The sequence below is a fragment of the Marmota monax genome, unplaced genomic scaffold (assembly GCF_021218885.2).
Source record: "Marmota monax isolate L192 unplaced genomic scaffold, Marmota_monax_Labrador192_F-V1.1 WCK01_AAM20220418_F8-fsc00012, whole genome shotgun sequence".
NCBI lineage: Eukaryota > Metazoa > Chordata > Mammalia > Rodentia > Sciuridae > Marmota > Marmota monax.
In genome coordinates, this window is record NW_026695227.1 from 13,720,239 (window position 1) to 13,741,338 (window position 21,100).

The window sequence follows — 21,100 nt, forward strand, 5'->3', positions numbered from 1 at the left end:
ATATCAAATAAAATAGATTTCAAGCCAAAGTTAATCAAAAGGGATAAAGAGGGACACTACATACTGCTTAAGGGAACCATACACCAACAAGACATAACAATCATAAATATATATGCCCCAAACAATGGTGCAGCTATGTTCATCAAACAAACTCTTCTCAAGTTCAAGAGTCTAATAGACCACCATACAATAATCATGGGAGACTTCAACACACCTCTCTCGCCACTGGACAGATCTTCCAAACAAAAGTTGAATAAGGAAACTATAGAACTCAATAACACAATTAATAACCTAGACTTAATTGACATATATAGAATATACCACCCAACATCAAGCAGTTACACCTTTTTCTCAGCAGCACATGGATCCTTCTCAAAAATAGATCATATATTATGTCACAGGGCAACTCTTAGACAATATAAAGGAGTAGAGATAATACCATGCATCCTATCTGATCATAATGGAATGGAACTGAAAATCAACGATAAAAGAAGGAAGGAAAAAGCATACATCACTTGGAGAATGAACAATAGGTTACTGAATGATCAATGGGTTATAGAAGACATCAAGGAGGAAATTAAAAAATTCTTAGAGATAAATGAAAACACAGACACAACATATCGGAATCTATGGGACACATTGAAAGCAGTTCTAAGAGGAAAATTCATTGCTTGGAGTTCATTCCTTAAAAAAAGAAAAAACCAACAAATAAATGATCTCATACTTCATCTCAAAATCCTAGAAAAAGAAGAGCAAAACAACAGCAAAAGAAGTAGAAGGCAAGAAATAATTAAAATCAGAGCTGAAATTAATGAAATTGAAACAAAAGAAACAATTGAAAAAATTGACAAAACTAAAAGTTGGTTCTTTGAAAAAATAAACAAAATCGACAGACCCTTAGCCATGCTAGCAAAGAGAAGAAGAGAGAGAACTCAAATTACTAGCATACGGGATGAAAAAGGCAATATCACAACAGACACTTCAGATATACAGAAGATAATCAAAAATTATTTTGAATCCTTATACTCCAATAAATTAGAAGATAGTGAAGGCATCCATAAATTTCTTAAGTCATATGATCTGCCTAGATTGAGTCAGGAGGATATAGACAACCTAAACCGACCAATATCAATTGAGGAAATAGAAGAAACCATAAAAAGACTACCAACTAAGAAAAGCCCAGGACCGGATGGGTATACAGCAGAGTTTTACAAAACCTTTAAAGAGGAACTAATTCCAATACTTTTCAAGCTACTTCAGGAAATAGAAAAAGAGGGAGAACGTCCAAATTCATTCTACAAGGCCAACATCACCCTGATACCTAAACCAGACAAAGACACTTCAAAGAAAGAAAACTACAGACCAATATCTCTAATGAACCTAGATGCAAAAATCCTCAATAAAATTCTGGCGAATCGGATACAAAAACATATCAAAAAAATTGTGCACCATGATCAAGTAGGATTCATCCCTGGGATGCAAGGCTGGTTCAATATACGGAAATCAATAAATGTTATTCACCACATCAATAGACTTATAAATAAGAACCATACGATCATCTCGATAGATGCGGAAAAAGCATTCGACAAAGTACAGCATCCCTTTATGTTCAAAACTCTAGAAAATCTAGGGATAACAGGAACATACCTCAATATTGTAAAAGCAATCTATGCTAAGCCTCAGGCTAGCATCATTCTGAATGGAGAAAAATTGAAGGCATTCCCTCTAAAATCTGGAACAAGACAGGGATGCCCTCTCTCACCACTTCTGTTCAACATAGTTCTCGAAACACTGGCCAGAGCAATTAGACAGACGAAAGAAATTAAAGGCATCAAAATAGGAAAAGAAGAACTTAAATTATCACTATTTGCAGATGACATGATTCTATACCTAGCAGACCCAAAAGGGTCTACAAAGAAACTATTAGAGCTAATAAATGAATTCAGCAAAGTGGCAGGATATAAAATCAACACGCATAAATCAAAGGCATTCCTGTATATCAGCGACAAATCCTCTGAAATGGAAATGAGGACAACCACTCCATTCACAATATCTTCAAAAAAAATAAAATACTTGGGAATCAACCTAACAAAAGAGGTGAAAGACTTATACAATGAAAACTACAGAACCCTAAAGAGAGAAATAGAAGAAGATCTTAGAAGATGGAAAAATATACCCTGTTCATGGATAGGCAGAACTAACATCATCAAAATGGCGATATTACCAAAAGTTCTCTATAGGTTTAATGCAATGCCAATCAAAATCCCAACAGTATTTCTTGTAGAAATAGAGAAAGCAATCATGAAATTCATATGGAAAAATAAAAGACCCAGAATAGCAAAAACAATGCTAAGCAGGAAGTGTGAATCAGGCGGTATAGCGATACCAGACTTCAAACTATACTACAGAGCAATAGTAACAAAAACAGCATGGTACTGGTACCAAAACAGGCGGGTGGACCAATGGTACAGAATAGAGGACACAGAAACCAATCCACAAAACTACAACTACCTTATATTTGATAAAGGGGCTAAAAGCATGCAATGGAGGAAGGATAGCATCTTCAACAAATGGTGCTGGGAAAACTAGAAATCCATATGCAACAAAATGAAACTGAATCCCTTTCTCTCGCCATGCACAAAAGTGAATTCAAAATGGATCAAGGAGCTTGATATCAAATCAGAGACACGCCGTCTGATAGAAGAAAAAGTTGGCTACGATCTACATACTGTGCGGTCGGGCTCCAAATTCCTCAATAGGACACCCATAGCACAAAAGTTAATAACTAGAATCCACAAATGGGACTTACTCAAACTAAAAAGTTTTTTCTCAGCAAAAGAAACAATAAGAGAGGTAAATAGAGAGCCTACATCCTGGGAACAAATCTTTACTCCTCACACTTCAGATAGAGCCCTAATATCCAGAGTATACAAAGAACTCAAAAAATTAGACAATAAGAGAACAAACAACCCAATCAACAAATGGGCCAAGGACCTGAACAGACACTTCTCAGAGGAGGACATACAATCAATCAACAAGTACATGAAAAAATGCTCATCATCTCTAGCAGTCAGAGAAATGCAAATCAAAACCACCCTAAGATACCATCTCACTCCAGTTAGATTGGCAGCCATCATGAAGTCAAACAACAACAAGTGCTGGCGAGGATGTGGGGAAAAGGGTACACTTGTACATTGCTGGTGGGACTGCAAATTGGTGCAGCCAATTTGGAAAGCAGTATGGAGATTTCTTGGAAAGCTGGGAATGGAGCCACCATTTGACCCAGCTATTCCCCTTCTCGGTCTATTCCCTAAAGACCTAAAAAGAGCATGCTACAGGGACACTGCTACATCGATGTTCATAGCAGCACAATTCACAATAGCAAGACTGTGGAACCAACCTAGATGCCCTTCAATAGATGAATGGATTAAAAAAATGTGGCATTTATACACAATGGAGTATTACTCTGCATTAAAAAATGACAAAATCATAGAATTTACAGGGAAATGGATGGCATTAGAGCAGATTATGCTAAGTGAAGCTAGCCAATCCCTAAAAAACAAATGCCAAATGTCTTCTTTGATATAAGGAGAGTAACTAAGAACAGAGTAGGGACGAAGAGCATGAGAAGAAGATTAACATTAAACAGGGATGAGAGGTGGGAGGGAAAGGGAGAGAGAAGGGAAATTGCATGGAAATGGAAGGAGACCCTCAGAGTAATACAAAAGTACATACAAGAGGAAGTGAGGGGAAAGGGAAAAATAATACAAGGGGGACAAATGAATGTCAGTAGAGGGGGCAGAGAGAGAAGAGGGGAGGGGAGGGGAGGGGAGGGGGGATAGTAGATGATAGGAAAGGCAGCAGAATACAACAGACACTAGTATGGCAATATGTAAATCAATGGATGTGTAACTGATGTGATTCTGCAATCTGTATATGGGGTAAAAATGGGAGCTCATAACCCACTTGAATCAAAGTGTGAAATATGATATATCAAGAACTATGTAATGTTTTGAACAGCCAACAATAAAAAATTAAAAAAAAAATGAACTCCATTACAAACAGAATTTCTCAGAAACAGCCCACAAAGGAGGTTTAAAAATATCTTTCTTTTAAAAAGAAGTACAATTCAATGACATTTGCACTGACATGCAGAATCAAGGAATCCTCTGTGGGTTGTGAGTGCTCCATCTGTAGAAGTAAATCAAGGGGCAACATTCTTGGGCTGATTGGATCAGCTCTGGAACTTCAAACTCCTGTCCATAGGATGACATTGCCACAGGGGGTACAAAAAAATGGAGGTTTTTCCACAAATTTCTTTAGTAAGTATTCCATGATGACTCTTATTCTTTTGGCCACACCTGTTTTTATTATTTTATAAATTTATTTCTGCATGCAAAACACCTTGAGTGCTTTGGTGTGGAGAGCTTTTGTACTATCACTGAAACCCTGGGTTATCTGGCCTCCTTTAATGAATTCTGTATAGACTTTAGTTCACAGTGCTAATAAATTTCAAAAATAGACTGATACTGTCAGATGTTGTGTTAGTCAGCTTTTCATCACTGTGACCAAAATACCTGACATAAACAACTTAAAGGAGGAAAGATTTATTTGGGCTTGTGGTTTTGAGCTTTCCATCCAAGGACAGTCAGGTCCATTGCTTCCAGCCTGAGGTGAGGCAGAACATGATGGCAGAAGGTGAAGCAGAGCCACGCTGCTTACCTCATGGCAGACAGGAGGCAGACTGAGAGAGAAGGAGGTTGGGGACAATACATGCCCAAGGGCCCACTTCAACTATGTCCTACCTCCCTAAAATGCCATCAAATTATCAATTCACTGTTGAGGTCAGAGCCCTCATGCTCCAAACACTTCCCCACAGTCCCATCTCTGAATGTTGCTGCCTTGGCTACATGGACCTTGGGTGGGAGCAGATATTCCAGATACAAACCATAAAAAAAGTTTACAACAAACAAAAAATATCAATGAAGAGCATTAGTTTAGACATTAACTTCTGAAATGCTTGTTTTTATCATGTTTTCTCTTGCTATAGTCTGCATACAGTATGAGTGTGTTCCCCAGAGATTCACAGCCTAGAAGCCTGGGCCCCGGTATGATGGTGTTGAGGTGGTAAAATTTTTAAGAGGCAGGGCCTACTGCAAAGTAATTAGGTCATGAGGGTACTGCCCTGGGAAGGAATTGATGCAGTTATCACAGGACTAACACAGTTCTCTCCAAAGCAGTTGTTATAAAGTGAGGCTATCCTGCAGGCAGGGTTTTTGCACCCGATCATTTCCACATCCACCTTTCTATAATGTTGTGAGTTATAACATGTCATGTTGTGACGAGGGCCCTCACCAAGGGGTGAACAGATAGGACCATCCAATCTTGAACTCCAAGTCTCTCTTTTTTTTTAATGAAGTACCCAGCATCAGGTATTTTATTATATCCATACAAAATGAACTAACACATGTTTTATAGCAAACAATGATGAAAAAAGATTGGGAAGAGAGGTTTGATCTCCCCCATAATCAAATTTATCTGGTAAGATTAATTCAGGGATGGGGAAAGAAAAGGGGTAAACTTCCTGAAAGTTACATTCTGTTTCCAGTGCTAACAAAATGGACATGCTACTTGTGTTTATTTTGATATTGGCTTATAATCATTTTGTGTCTACCCAAAATAAAGCCTAACCACCAACTGCCTTGACGTCACAGATCTCAATGAGAAAAAAAAAATGCCTTTAGGGTCCTCTTATCCTTATTAGGACTTGGGTCTCCTTTAGAATGCAAACCCTAAGGGAGAGGGCCATCTCCAGGTCTGTCACAGGGCTTGTCTTGAAGCAATAAATTAAAGTTCATTAAGTAAACAAACAGAAACATACTCTGTGAGTTCATTTTAAGTAGGCAGTTAAGTCTATTTATAAACACTCCAAGTTGTAGAGCTTCACTTTCAAGTATATTAAAACCGCCAACATCTTCACCGCACATTTAACAATTTTCTATCAATCAAGTGACTCTTCAGTGTAATTCACAATGTCTTGGTATGACATTCTTGAAGTCCCAGATTTGGCACAGATAGCCACACTGGGTGTTAATGCCTGATAAGGTAGCCACATCTTTACTCCTCTCCATATAGTATCAAACTTGGTGAGATTTCCTCCTGATTATACAAGAAATTAATAGCCATGTGCTTAAAATTGGTTGCTTTCTAGAAAGAATTCCAAAAGTGTCTCACACAGCCCCTTGTACGTAGTTTAATGATAAATACATCCTTGAGGAATGAATAAAGAAGCTTAAAATTTATTTTAAATGACTATTAATTGATAATGATAACTGTAATTTCATCTTCCATAAGAATGATCCTATTGTTTTCTATCTGAAGATTCAACACGAAAAAAAAAAAGAAAAAGAAAGAAAGGAAATTAAAATATAAAACGTCTCTGACAAACTCTAGAGCAGATAGTGCAGATTTTCAAAGCCTTTCCTTACCCATTAAGGGGGAAGGTTATCTCTCTTCTCAGTACAGTATATTTCTACCAATTTTCTATAAGGAGCATGTATAATATTTATAATGGAAAATATTTTTAGAAATCCCCCTATACATTTTTAAATCTTAGAAAGTAGGAAGTTAAGCCTTTATAAAAGAAATTTTAGGCAGCAAAATTGGAAACTCAATTCAGTTCACATAATGGAACGCTGCTATCTACCTCAATCTACCTCATGCTAATTTGTTTATGGCTTCCTGTATAGAGCAATCTGCTTCTTACTTCTTGGTCTCTCTCCATGGCCTCTGCCTCCCACATAGGTTCATAAGACTCTCCTGTTTTTTTCTGCCTAGTCCAGCTAAAGTAGACATCCATTCATAAATCCATGGGTTTTCCTTGTGCTTTTCTCAACTTTTGCTCCTTTAATCATACCAAGAACTTCTTAAGGACAAGGACAGCTTTCCTACTATTAGAATTTCTAGGATCTAGCATGCTGCCTGAAATTTGGTGGTACCCCATCAATGCTTATGCTTATTTAATTGAATGTACTGAAATACCTTGAAGAATTTATTTATTTTTTAACACAAAGCACTTGTAGGGAAAAAGAATTACCTACAAAATTGAAATACACACACACACACACAAACACACTCATTTTTATAAAAATCACATGCTATCTTGCTATGAGAAATTCCAATGGCAAAATTCTCTCCCCTGAATAGTCTGCTTTTGCCAAATGCAGTCCAGGACAGAGACAATTGGCATGGCCATCTTTAATTTCTGAGCAGATATCCAGGAGATTCCCTAGCATCAACAGCTGCTGTGCTAGCCTGGAGATGAGAGGACATTCTCTATCTGGAGTAGAGGACAGAGTGTACTTTTCAAGTTGTCCTCTAAGAATTGTCTTCCCCATAATATCTCCCTTTAATTACTGTATACCAGTGCCATGGCCAAAGGGGAACACTATTCTCTTAGTTAATATTATATCCCCATTGTAAACCAGACTTGAGGCCCAAGAAATCCCCAGTGGCTCTGTTGTTATAAGGCTGGAAAATACACCTCGAGAAAGCATCAACAGCCCAGTCCCTCTGCCAGCCCCTCAGCTCTCATGTTCCCATTGGTCTCTGTGGCTCTAAAGTAACATGCATTAAGGTTTGGGATTGGAAAGGGTGGCACACATTAATCGGAAGTCTTTTTTTTGGCTCAAGATTTATTAGGAGATTTCATGATCAACATGATCAACATCTACACACAAAATTATGAGGATCTCAGGGTAAAATAGATTCCTTATATTTATTTACTTATTTTTCATTTTAAACTTCATTTGCAAACTCTTTAAGACTTATGTAATAGTTGCAAAAATAATGCAAAAAAATCCTCCATATCTTTTACCTAAATTCCCCAATGTCAACACCTTATATAACCAAAGATCAACATCATTGATGAGGCATTTTTAGCTAACCTATTTGACCAAAGTTGGCCATATGTCCAACTAAAATCTTTTTTTTGGGATCACGATGCATTTAATTGTCACATCTCTTTCATCTCTCTCTTTTTTAAAAAAATTTTTTGTAGTTGTAGATGGATGGAGTGCCTTATTTTATTAAGTTTATTTTTATGTGGTCATTAGAATTGAATCCAGTACCTCATGCATGCTAGGCAAGCACTCTGCCACTAAGCTACAGCTACAGCCCTCTTTCATCTCTCTTAATTTGGACCATTCTTTAATTTTTGTCTTTCATAAGCCTCATAAGAGACTGAGGTTGTGGCTCAGTGGTAGAGCAGTAGCCTAGCATGTGTGAGGCACTGGGCTTGATTCTCAGCATCACATTAAAAAAATAAATAAACAAAATAAAGGTATTGTGTCCATCTACAACTAAAAAAAGAAATTAAAAAATAAACCTGATAACTTTAATTATTATAATAATTACTAGCTGATTATTTTATAGAATGTCCCTGATTTGGAGTGTGTCTGAAATTTCCTCATTTTACTCATCATTTTTGGCAAATGATGTTATGTCCTTGTTGGTACCTTTTGTCAGAAGCCACATGATGTTACCATGTCTCATGAATGGCAACATGAAGATTGAATGCTTAAAGTGATTTCTCCACTCTAAAGTTACCACTTTTCCTTTTGTAATTGGTAAGACTCTGTGAACATCCTGTTTTCATCATATAGCTACCTCTTATTTTTAGCACCCATTATTGATTCTTACTGCTGTGATGTTTGTCAAGTGGTGATATTCTATTTCCATCATTCTGCCTACATTTTATTAACAAGAATACTATTATAAGGAAGAATTCTTTTTTCTCACTACAAATATGGATTCCTGGATTCTTTTTTTATTCCATGAGTTATAATGTGTCACTGTCAATAATTTTTTTCTCAAAGTTTTCTCAGATTTGGCGACGAGGAGGCCTTTTAAGTTGGATCCTGTGTTCTTACACGTCCCCATCATTTTTTGAGCACATCTTAGAAGAATTTTAATGGTCACATAATCCATCTTTTAATGACTTCAAAGTGCTCCAGGAGAGTAATGGTTCAGCCTGTTCGAAAAAATTCAGCATCAAAGAGCTTTCACCACCAGCACAGAATTCTTCTTCAGACAGTTCTGGTGGCCAAGTGTACTTATCAGCCTTGACTTTCCTTCCTTGGCCTTCCTAGAGATGCACAGTGTGCAGCTGAGGTTTGGAGACTATGCTAACTGTGACCTAAATTTCAACCTTGCTCATGGAGTAATAACTAAATCATTCATCTGGAACTGCAATCTGATGACCAGACTCATCTTGGGGTTCTACATTGCCCCTTTCTTCTAAATGCCAAACCCACACCCAGATACTTTGAGACTGAGCCTCTCCTCGGTTGCTACTGTTAGTTCCTTTTCAAGGGAAAATTTGCATCTGCAGCTGATGATGGGGCACCATGTTTTTCAGGCTCGTGTTTGTTAATCCTATTTCTTTTGGAGTCAGGAGAACAACTCCAAACCCATCTATACATGTGGTTTTCAGTCTTTGTTCAAGTCACATCAGAAACACCTTGAGAGCTTATTTAAAAATAGAATTATTAGGCAAATCTGAAACGGGTGTACCATCCATAGAACAAAGTATTCACTTTACAGGTTTTGTCAGGAAGATTCAATGAAATTATGTTTGTAAAGTGCTGAGCATTTTGCCTGACCCAATCTAAATGGTAAAGGACATCAGCCACTATTATTATTATCAATATTACTATTATAACTATTATTAGTCAGGTTAGTATTAAAAATACATCTGGTGTTCTGCTTTCTCCTGAATGAGTAAGGAACAGTGGTTCAGAGGATGGCATTTCCCATCACCATGCATAATACGTGGCAGCAAAGGCTGTACACCTAATCTCTGCTGGTCATGTCAGCAACATCATAGAATGGAACTGAGGGGACATGAGGTCATATATGAAGGAGCACACACTATCTACATATTTCCAATACAATCTTTCATGAAGAAAGGTCCCAGATTAGAAACAAAAGGTTTAGACTTCTACTCTGAGATTAGCCATGTTTGCCTCTCTGGGTTTCCATCTCTGCATCTGTCAAATAAAGGTTTGATACTGGATGAATTCTAGAGTTGCCTCCAACTCTAAAACTTTATGCCTCTATTAATTGGGACTCTGCCATCTAGTCTCAGCAGTCTGTGTGCAGATGATAGTGATTTATCATTTCATGCTGGACTTCTCTTGTCACAAGAGTTACACTCCTCAGGTGCCAAGAGTTCACATTAAAGGAGACCAAACACAGGGCCGAAGTGACAGGCCGTTTCCACTTCCTAGTGCAGTATGGATGGCCAAAGAGTTGCTATATTTTTCACTGATATTTAACTCGCGCATCCACCTTATTGACAAATATTCTATCATAGGCAATGTCTTCTAATGAAAGAAATCTTTTTTTCATGACCACACAAATTGTAGCTAAAGGTTAAGATTTTAATATCTTTGTTATCTATAATGGACTTATAAAATAGAAAATTACTCCGGGATTCTCATTTTTTGTCTCACCTCCAGTTCATCTGAAATGAGCTTAAATATCTGTTGCTTTCATCATAACACCTTTCCAACAGGCTTCCCTTGGTAGCATGAACATACTGTACCTTATAACAACCACAACTCAACTTTATCAGACGCTTAAGGAGTTGCTATAGGTAAAGCACTATTATAAATGCTTTACCTATAGCAACTCCTTAAATTTTCACAATAATCCTGTGAATACAAAGCACTTCATAATTATCATTTGAAATACAAAAGTATTTCCTAGTTATCACTTGCTGATTTTTTCATGCCCCCCCCCATTCTTTCCACGCCCACTGCAAAGGTATTTACTTGTTTCCCTCACTTGTAATATATTTTCCCATGTGCACTGTCAAACTCAAACAAAATTTATTTCTCAAAACCCTTAAGTATATTTCTACCTTATTTCCCATTTCACTTAAAATGGTATTTATCTCACCTTTGCCCTTATAAAACCACATGCATTATTAGTTTAATAATACTAATTTCATAGTCAATATCCTTTATTCTCTATTATTATATTCTGTCTTATACTGTGCATTTTAAAGACCAAGATTATAAATATTCAACTTTCTATATTATTATATATAATATTATAGAATCAAAACCAAAAAATTATAGGTTGCATATATGTGCATGTATATATGAGATTTTTTTTTGTAAAATTATATTCCTCTTGACCACAGTTTACTGAACACTCTACTTAGCATCATGCTTTCAAAAACAGAAAAATTTATTTAACAATAATTAAATTTTCCTTATTTCAGAGCTGTTTATGGTTAAGGAACTTATGTAGTATATTAATTTTAGAATTTTAAAACATTGATCATTTGAAGAGACAAGCACTTGCCTTCATCTCCATCATCCCCAAATGGGTAGAAGAGAGCAACTGCTAAATTGATGAACACGGCCAGGTTGAAAGAAATGCTCCCCCAGAGAGAGATATGTCTCGAGAACCAGAACAGAGCAGGGTTGTCTGGAAGCAGAAAGTGGAACGGGTCAGAACAGAAAATAAATCTGGATTTTAACAGGTAAGTCTAACTGAAATAATATTGCATTAAATCCATTTTTGTAAACTACTATAAAATCATATTTAAGTAAACATCAATTATGTCTTAACTTATTGAAAATAATGAATACCACAGGGAGATTTCTATTTCATTCCTTTTTTTATCCTTCAGCCAGTTTACACCTACCCTGCAGTAGAAGACTGAGTAATTTTGCAATTACTAATGGTGGTCAGAAAAGGTGGTTCTGGCTAGGTGTAGGGGCTACTTGGGAAACTGAGGCAGGAGGATGGCAAGTCCAGCATGGGACATTTAGTGAGGTCTTGTCTGAAAATAAAAGATAAAAGGGCTGGTAATGTGGCTCAGTAGAGTGCCCCTGAGTTCAATTACAATTAAAAAAAAATAAGTAGAAAAGGAGATTCTGTACTCTATCCCCAGAACCGATTAGGGGGGAAGGCAGCTTAGCAGCTGCCTGAGGTCCCTTTTAATGAAATGGTATACATCACTGTACAATTTGGTAACACTGATAAACGGGTCCCATTCCCATGCCTTAAAAGTAAAAAACAAAAACAACAATAACAAAAGACCCTAGCACAGGTACATCTATAATGAAAATTCCTATGACACAGCTGTAGTTGCCTAAAATCGGAAACATAATGCCACAGCACAGTACTATTTACTGAGAACAAGTGATTTATACTATCTACATTTTAAACCACAATACTTAACAACTTGTTGGGTTTGAAACAGCAGAAAAAGATGAACTCTGCAAAAAGAAATATCTCTAAGTGGGAGAGAGACTTTGCAGAACATTTTTAGAAATGGGACTCCATGTCTGTTATCAAAAATGAATTAGTAAACACATCTACTGAATGTCATCTACCTTAACTGAAACTCACTTCTTTCTTTCTTTTTTAATTTGTTCTTTTTAGTTATACATGATAGTAGAATCTATTTGGATATTTCATACAAACATGGAACATATCTCATTTTAATTAGGATTGTGGCATGCATTTTTAGACTCTCCTAGTAGCACGTTTGAAAGAAGTCAAGAAAGAAATTATTGGGCTGGGGATATGCTCAAGCGGTAGCGTGCTTGCCTGGCATGCATGTGGCCCAGGTTCGAACCTCAGTACCACATACAAAGATGTTGTGTCTGCCAATAACTAAAAAATAAATATTAAAAAATTCTAAAAAAAAAGAAAGAAATTATTCTCCCTTAGCATTTTACCACATAGAACCATAAGGAATAAAGTGGCATTTTATTTCAGAGGTTCACTGTGGTATATTTATATTCATCCATAGGAAAGTTTGTCAGATCCATTCCACTGTCTTTCCTATTTCCTATCCCTCCTCCTTTTTCTTCATTCCCCTTTGTCTAATCCACCAAACTTCTATTCTTTCCCTCCTCCAACCTTGTTTTAGGTAAGCACCCACATACCAGAGAGAACATTTGACCTTTGGTTTTTTGGTATTGGCTTCTTCCAGTTAGCATTATAGTCTTCACATCTATCCATTTACTGGTGAATGTCATAAAGTCATTATTTTTTATGGCTGAGTTATATTCCATTGTGTATATATACCACAGTTTCTTTATCCATTCATCTGTTGATGGGTAGCTAGGTTGGTTCCATAGCTTAGCTAATGTGAATTGTGCTGCTATAAACATCAGTGTGGCTGTGTCACTGAAGTATGCTGATTTTATTTCCTTTGGATGTATATCAAGGAGTGGGATAACTGGGTCAAACAGTGGTTCCATTCCTAGTTTTTTGAGGAGTCTCCCATACTGCTTTCCAGAGTGGTTGCACTAATTTGCAATCCTGTTTATTGATTGGGTTATTTGGGGTTTTATTTTTATTTTTGGTTAAGCTTTTGAGTTCTTTAAATATTCTGGAAATTAATGTCTTATGTGTAGGTGGCAAAGATTTTCTCCCATTCTGTAGGGAGAAAATCTCTCTTTATGCTCTTGATGATTTCCTTTGCTTCGAAGAAGCTGTTTAGTTTGATATCATCCCATTTCTACCTCTTTTAAATAACTGAACAGACATTTAATGCATTCAAGGTTGACTAGCAGCCCAATTTGCCCTAGGCACCACCACCCTTTGTTCTCTAACTTTTAATATCTTAACACCAGGATTAAAATACTGGAGTTAATTGTGGGGGAGGCCTATTAATTTTCAAGTAAAGGTTAGAAACTTTTCAGATATACCCTGTGAATCTCCATCTAGCGCCTGCTGTTTACTTACAAACTATTCTTCTGTTCAGTACATGTTGTTTTTCTTCCCTTGGGATGGAATATTTCATGCTAGAAAAAGCTATCGCTAGCCATGGCATTTTATTGACTAATATTCTGCTTTTTAAAAATGAGGACTCCTAGTTCACAAATGATGGAAATGGCTGTTCCCAAATTTTAAAGTGAAATGTACTTTGGAAATAATTTTCAGATTTTGTTCAGACATAACAAGATATTTATGTAAATAAAGAGCACAGACTCCAGGGCAGCTCACTATTCAATTTGCTTTTTGGTCAGGAGAAAATGCATGGTTTTCAAATGTCTCAAATAAAACTACTGAGTCCTTACATATATTTTGGACACTCAAAAATGTCACTTTATTCCTTAGGGTTCTATGTGGTAAAATGCTAAGGGAGAATAATTTCTTTCTTGACTTCTTTCATACGTGCTACTAGGATGTCTAAAAATGCACGCCACAATCCTATATCCAAAGATGTGGTTCTCAAGCTAAATTCAAGTTCATAAATCATACTCACTAAGGTTCCTAGAAAACTAGAAGGATGAACAGAGGCCAGCTTATCTGGGAAACCTCTCCTAAAGGCAAAAACAAAACAAAACAAAAAAAAACCAAAAAACCTAATCAAGAGCTTCCCCCTACCAATTTTTGTTAAAATTCATGATATCCCTTATCTGGGAAAATAAATTAAAATTTATTTAAAGTTAAAACAATTTTAAATATTAAAACTCAGTGTTTCCAAATAGATTGGAGGTCTGAGATATAAGTAGTGAGAATGATTTTTAACTGTAAAGTTATAACACTTGCTCTCTCTGAATACAGGTGTCATGAAAGGTTTGGCTTATTTGATATGGAAAGGGAACCTATGTTAAAACAAAGGATGACTCTCAGAAAAACACCGGACAGTCCATTCAATCCCAGGACAATAGAGAAGAGCATGAGGAGTCCTCTGGTGCTGACATCCCCCCACCCTGTTCTCTGACTATTAGAGGCCAGTGGTGCCTATTCATGGACTTCAAACCTGCAGCTGCCCAGTGGTTGAAACTTACAGCTGCAACCTTGCATTTCATAACATGTATTTAAAAAATAGGATCATCACTGACAGGCAATGTGTAATCAGGCCTTTCTGCATTCAATGCAGTCACAGGTACCGTCTCCACTTGTAGACTAGGCTTACACTCTTAAGTCTGTAAGTGGCTTCAGTGACATCAGATTGGAAAGAAATTTAAAAACTATTTAAGTGAATTGGCATCATGTGTCCCCAAAGTACCAACTTATCTACTGCTATGCACAGAACTAGCCCTCTCAGGTTTTTGTACTTACTCCTGATTTTCTTTTGCCACTTCATCTCATTGTAGAGATCTTCTGTTTGCTGAAAGAAGTCATTCACTTTGCTTCCTTGTTCATCCCTCTCAGTTGTATTGAACACACGGCACTTGGATTCACGAGTGAGGAACTCACAAATATTGGGGACAGGAAAAACGATTTGCTCCATGGTCCTGTCATGCCGAACAATCTGAAAACAATAATTTGCATTTGATTTTAGCCTTTTGCATACCTGAGTCTTAGACTATTATTTAATTTTCAGCATAAGTCTGTTTACTAATATTTTATGAATCCAGTATGAAAAAAATGTGCTGGCTTAAAATCCCTAAAATTGTCCTTTACTGTACTTTATTTTGCATTTTATCTTTAAATAAAATAAGAGCAATTAATTGACATAGTAGCATACTATATTACAAATAAGAAAAAATTAATCATTCATTCTGAGTTAGCATTAAAGTCTTGCCATCTATTTTTATTTTCATGAAGTACACCAGAGAATGAAGACTGTCTTAATTAGCAGGTGACTGGCTATCGCCTCAAACCCAGCCCTTAGCATATTTGTGTCTTGTTCCTGGTCTGTTCTTCCTGGAGAGGGCTCTTGGGTAACAAGTGACATTCAAGTGCATCCTCAGTTCTACAGGAAAAGGTGTTTCATATTATTAAAGTGTTCTCCTATACATGGCAAAACCTATTTTTGTAGGCACAACACCATTTTTAAGCATGTGCCCACACATGTATAGTCATTATTTTGGACACCCCTAATTGGTATTTGTGACCATTTATCTTTAGACCAAAAACGAGGCTGAATATTTTCACAAGGATTTACTATGTAACAAAGAATTTATGGAGCTTAAACTTCAAGGTTCATTTCAAGTCCTTAGGAATTAATAAGGATTGGTCTAAATACAGAAGAGTAATTTTATTTCCCTTTGCCATTGACTAGTTTGGGAGTGGGCATATGACCTAACTCTGGAAAATGAGGCATAAGAAGAAATCTCTAGGGGCATGGGGGTAGTGGTGGGGGTTTCTAGAAGATGTTACTTCCTAATAAAGGCAGAGAGTCACCTGGGACAAAATAATAATGGCCCCAAACCAAACACAGAAAACACAAGCTTTGTTTTTGTTTGTTTTTTTAATACCCTGCACCCTCTTTCTTTTTGCTTAGAATAAAGGGTGGTATAAAGGTGTGGACCTTGAAACTCTGCAGCCTTGAGGCAAGGTGAAAGAAGAAACCTAGCAGAAGCATGAAAAGCCTACATGCTTGAATCAGTTGTAGGAGTGCTTACACCTCCAGACCACCCATCAAATGATAACATGTTTTTGTTGTTTGAATAACTGTGAGTTGTTCTTCTGTTAAACTTATAATTGAAGATATCCTAAACAATATGTGGTCTCATCAAACTACAAGCTAGAATACTGACATAAAGCAAACAAGATGAAATTTAGTAGTGGTAAATAAAACTTCCTGCACATAGACTAAAAATCAATTATATAAAATAATTGGACATATACGGTATGGTAAGCAACCATCTGAAAAATTTTTAAAAAAGGTTTACTTGATTAAAAAGTGTCAAATACTAAAAAAATCTCAGGGTGCAATAAAGAAATGGAATCTTGATTATTATAAGACAAGCTATTCAGTCCCTTTATGAAATGTCATGTTTAATTCTGGTTGTCACATTTTACAAAGGGCACTGACAAACTGGAGGTATTACTGAAGTAAATGGGAATAACTTAACTGCAAAGAGCCAAATATGGTTGATTTTTTTCCCACAAATCATTCAACAAATGCTTATTCAGTCATTAGGTGAGGAGCTTTGGGGAAATCAAAGTTGAAAACAATGTGAGCACCTATCTATAAGAACTTGAGGTTTAGCAATCATGACGGCTCTTCAAATGTTACCACCAAGCTACTATGTTGAGAGTGGAGGAAATATTCTCAACAGAGGGTAAACTTTATAATGAGCTAATGTAAATTCTTTGTTTAAGAAAAACCTTTCTGATTATTAGGGTTGTTCCAAATTAAAGCAATCTCCTTCAGAAGAACTGAGATCTCTGTTACACAAAGAATTTAAAGTAGAAGCAACATCACTACAGGGCAATTCCTTCCTAGACAGACACATAGACATAAGATACTTTCTATTTCCTAGGGTCATTAAGTCTATAATTTACAGATAAATTATTATCCTCAATAATATCAATTATTATAGTTACACTCTGGATACAATATTTAGTTTTGGAAATACAAAGATAATTGAGACCAGTCCCTGTCTCAAACTGAAAACAAGTGAAATATACATAAAGCCAACAATACTCCAGTGTGATCTGCATTGAACTAACAGAAGGACTAAAGTGCTATGGAAACTGCTGTGGAAACCTGGGGGCGGGGGTGGAATTAGTGAATGCCTGGAGGAAGAAGGGGAGCCCCTTCTGAGAAGGTCATTTAAGCTGATTTTTGAATGAGCATGAGAACTGGTCAATGTGAAGAATTTATACCATCAACCCAGACCCCTCCTTTGAAACCTGGACTTCTATGTTGAATTTCATGGGTGTTTCACCCTCACCTCAAATTCAGTTTACCTAAGAATGAACAAATAATCTACCTTTTAACAGCAAGAATTCATTCTCTCCCAGGATTTCCATACATGACACCAACTGTTTATTCATCCTACAGCCCAGGGGGCATCCTTTTCCACACCATTTTACTAATTTTACACATGCGCTATAGTTTGGAACCCAAAGGTTCATGTGTTAAAAGCCATTCAAGGTAGTGAAACTTTGGGGAGTTTGGGACTAGCAAGAGGTCCTTAGACCTAAGGAATCATGCCTTTGAAGAAACAGAAGGTGTTGTTCTTGTCCTCTTCTTCTTTTGCTTTCTGGATGATGAGTGGTTTTGCTCTACTATGTGCCCCTGCCATGATGTACCACCCGCTACAGGCCCAAAAGCAATGGGTCCACCCAGACATGAACTGGAGCCTCGAAAATCATAAGACAAAATAAACCTTTTCTTTTTAGTAGTTAATTATCTAGGTACTTTTTTTTATAATAACACCAAAGCTGACTGATACAATGTACAATCCAAAATTAATCCCTGTCAGGATGTCTATATATTTCTCTGCATATAACTATACCTACGTGTGTGCAAATGTGTGTGTGCATATAGTTTGAAACCCAAAGTTTGGAGATGTGTGTGTGTGTGTGTGTATTTATCTATATATCTATATATATATTTGCATGTACATATATTCTCCAATCCAACCATCTTCAATACTACCATCTCTCACCTTTCCTATTATCATATCATCTTGTCTGATTCACCTGTCTTCTCTAATGCCTTCTCTTTCTAAATCTTTCTCCAAACAGCAACCAGAGTGCTCTTTTTGTAAGAACATCCCCTCCCTGTGCTCTTTCACATTTTTTCTTCATTCCCTTTTTCTATTTGAAGTCCTCTGCCTGATCATTAGTAAAGAGAAACTTGTATCCAGTCTTTAATCTATTCTTGATGGCAGCCTTTTTAATGAAATCTATCCTGAAAAATTTCAGGCACAATTAATTGCTGTTTCCTCTGCATTTCCTTGAGCCTTGTTTATATACTTACTGCACAGAATTATCTTCCATATGTGTGAATTGGTAGTGAGTGCTCAGTAAACATTAACGGAATGAATTTATAGCTCTCTCCTCACTGCTGGGAATCAATAAAACCACCTCCAACAGTAGCTCTCATCTCTCATAAGTATAAACAAACCCCTCTGTCATCTGCCCACTCTGCCTGCTATTCCCTGATCTCTTCTAATCTCCTTGCTCGGTACTTTGGTTTCTGAGACCGTCCTCAGGACCTTCATGACTTGATGATCTATTTGTATTAATTCCTTCAGCCTCCTGACTCCCAGTTCCTAAGCACCAGATGTAGTGAGCAATATTTTGGCTCCAGATCCAGCTTCTGGGCTGCTCTAGGTCAAGTTTGACACCAAAGCTGTGGTACTGTTAATGCTTACAAATGTGAGCAAGGAACTCATTTTGCCACACAAAGTAATAATGCTCATTATTCCAAAGGTTTGGCAATAGTAAACAATAAGGTATGGTAATTATATATCCTGAGAGCAGTGATGCCCATCATGCATTCTGCTAAAGAATCAAAAATATCTGCCAAAATGAATGCACATATGAGTGTAAAAATTAGGACTGACAAGCATCAACTACTCTGCTCACTTCTGCCTGATTAGTTCTGCCAACTAGTATCAAAATGATACCATAGCTAGTAAATGACAGCCATATGGGTCTCCCAATATATAATGATAAATGCATTTTGACCCACACCTCCTGAACTCCCATTGGCCATTAAATAAAATTAAATAATATCTAATCTGAGGGGAGGAGTGGCAAGGGGTCAATTGATGCACACTGAAAATGGAAATTGTTGAGCCTTGCAAGTTAACAGTCATATGAAAACTTTATTAGTACCTTCTATATCTTCTACACTTCTATTTTCCTAAGACACACAGAGATCTCTTTTGCATTAAGCCTTCCACAATTTTAAAAAGTAACATTTTCTAGAATCATGACTTCTATAATATTTATCCTGTCCCTAAAATATCACTGCTCTGCAAGGATTGTTTCTACAATCAAACAACAAAAATAAAATAACTCTATTAATTTTAGAAAACAATTTACATATAGTTCTGGCAAAGGAAGAAAAAAGATAACTTTGAAAGATATGCACCTCCATTTCTTATAGATCCTCTTTTAGTATATACTTTTCAGTTTAAATCACTCAATGCTGCTTCATTGCTCTAGGAAAATATATGAAAATGGTCTCAAATAGGAAGTAAACATTTTTTTTTCACAGTTGGTCCCTTTCAAGAAATAGTAGATGGTTACCTCGATCTGGGCGGTGTGGTTGGCATAATATCTTAAGGCTTCATCTCCTTCATCTGGATCTGATCCCGGTTTGAGCATCTGCTGTAACAGTTTGTTGTGGCGGGCCAACTAGAGAGGGAAAAGGATAAAGGTTTGAGATATTTTCATTTCCCCTTTCCTGGTTCACACTTCAAAATTCCTTTGTCCATTTGTAGATACAACTTCACAGTCCTGGGGTAAATGGCAACTAGTTATATTTCAAGAAAGTAGGTCTATATTTGAAAGGCATGAATAATCAAGTCACTAAGGATCAGCTGTCAACATTTGTTAATTAAATTTATGTTTTCAATAAGTATATGATTGTGCCAGGAAAAAGAAATGTCCACAGTGATATGATACAGATGTAAATAATATTCCCTGTAATAAATTTAAACTACATTCACAGATCAAACTGCCTGATCAACAGTGCAATAGATCAGAGGGTAGTGGAAATAATATAAAGGGTAGCTTCCTGGTGGGCATAAGTAGTCCTGTGTATTTCAGAGGATTTCTCTTAAGGCATCTAATCAAAGTTTCCCATCAGTAGTTTTTACTGAAGTTCTTTGCTTTATCATCTTAAGTCTGTCAAAATTGACACTTCATGGGTATAGATTTCTATTTTACTGTAATTGAAACTGGGCATTTAAAAAAACAAAAAACTCATCTTAAATTATTTCAAGCTACTACTGTAAATCATTCAAGAAAATCATTTCCTGATTTTCACTACTGCTGTAGAAGTAATCTTTCTCTCTTATTTAAACGTTTAAGATATTTGCTGGCTTGTTCTCTTACTTTGTAGATAATTAGTACCTATTGCCTTTAGAAGTCTCTTTTATGGTTGTCTTGAACAATTCCTGAGACCTTGCAATGTCTTTAACCTTTCAAATGTTCTATTCCTCAAGTTCCCCAAGGATTGCTAGTGCTATTCTGCTATATAATTCTTTTACTACTAGCATAGTACACGTGTCTTTTCTGTGTCCTAAGCATTTTAAGTATATGATCTCACTTAATCCTACTAAGAAATCCTGGGGTACATACTATCATTATCACTAACTCATAGAAAATGTGAAACTTTTCTATAATAATATAACTAGAAATC

At 36.5% G+C, this 21,100-nt stretch overlaps 1 protein-coding gene across 4 annotated transcripts in view; it reads right to left on the reverse strand.

The window, feature by feature from the left end:
* The window catches only part of Itpr2 (inositol 1,4,5-trisphosphate receptor type 2), a 518,501-nt gene that overhangs the window by 100,858 nt on the left and 396,543 nt on the right, over positions 1-21,100 (reverse strand). For all 4 annotated transcript variants that reach the window (XM_058576367.1, XM_058576366.1, XM_046435433.2 and 1 more), the window contains 3 exons: positions 19,984-20,091; positions 15,103-15,295; positions 11,374-11,499 (listed from right to left, as the gene is read on the reverse strand). In XM_058576367.1, coding sequence (XP_058432350.1) covers positions 11,374-11,499; positions 15,103-15,295; positions 19,984-20,091 — 427 coding nt within the window. The remainder of the gene's footprint in view (positions 1-11,373; positions 11,500-15,102; positions 15,296-19,983; positions 20,092-21,100) is intronic.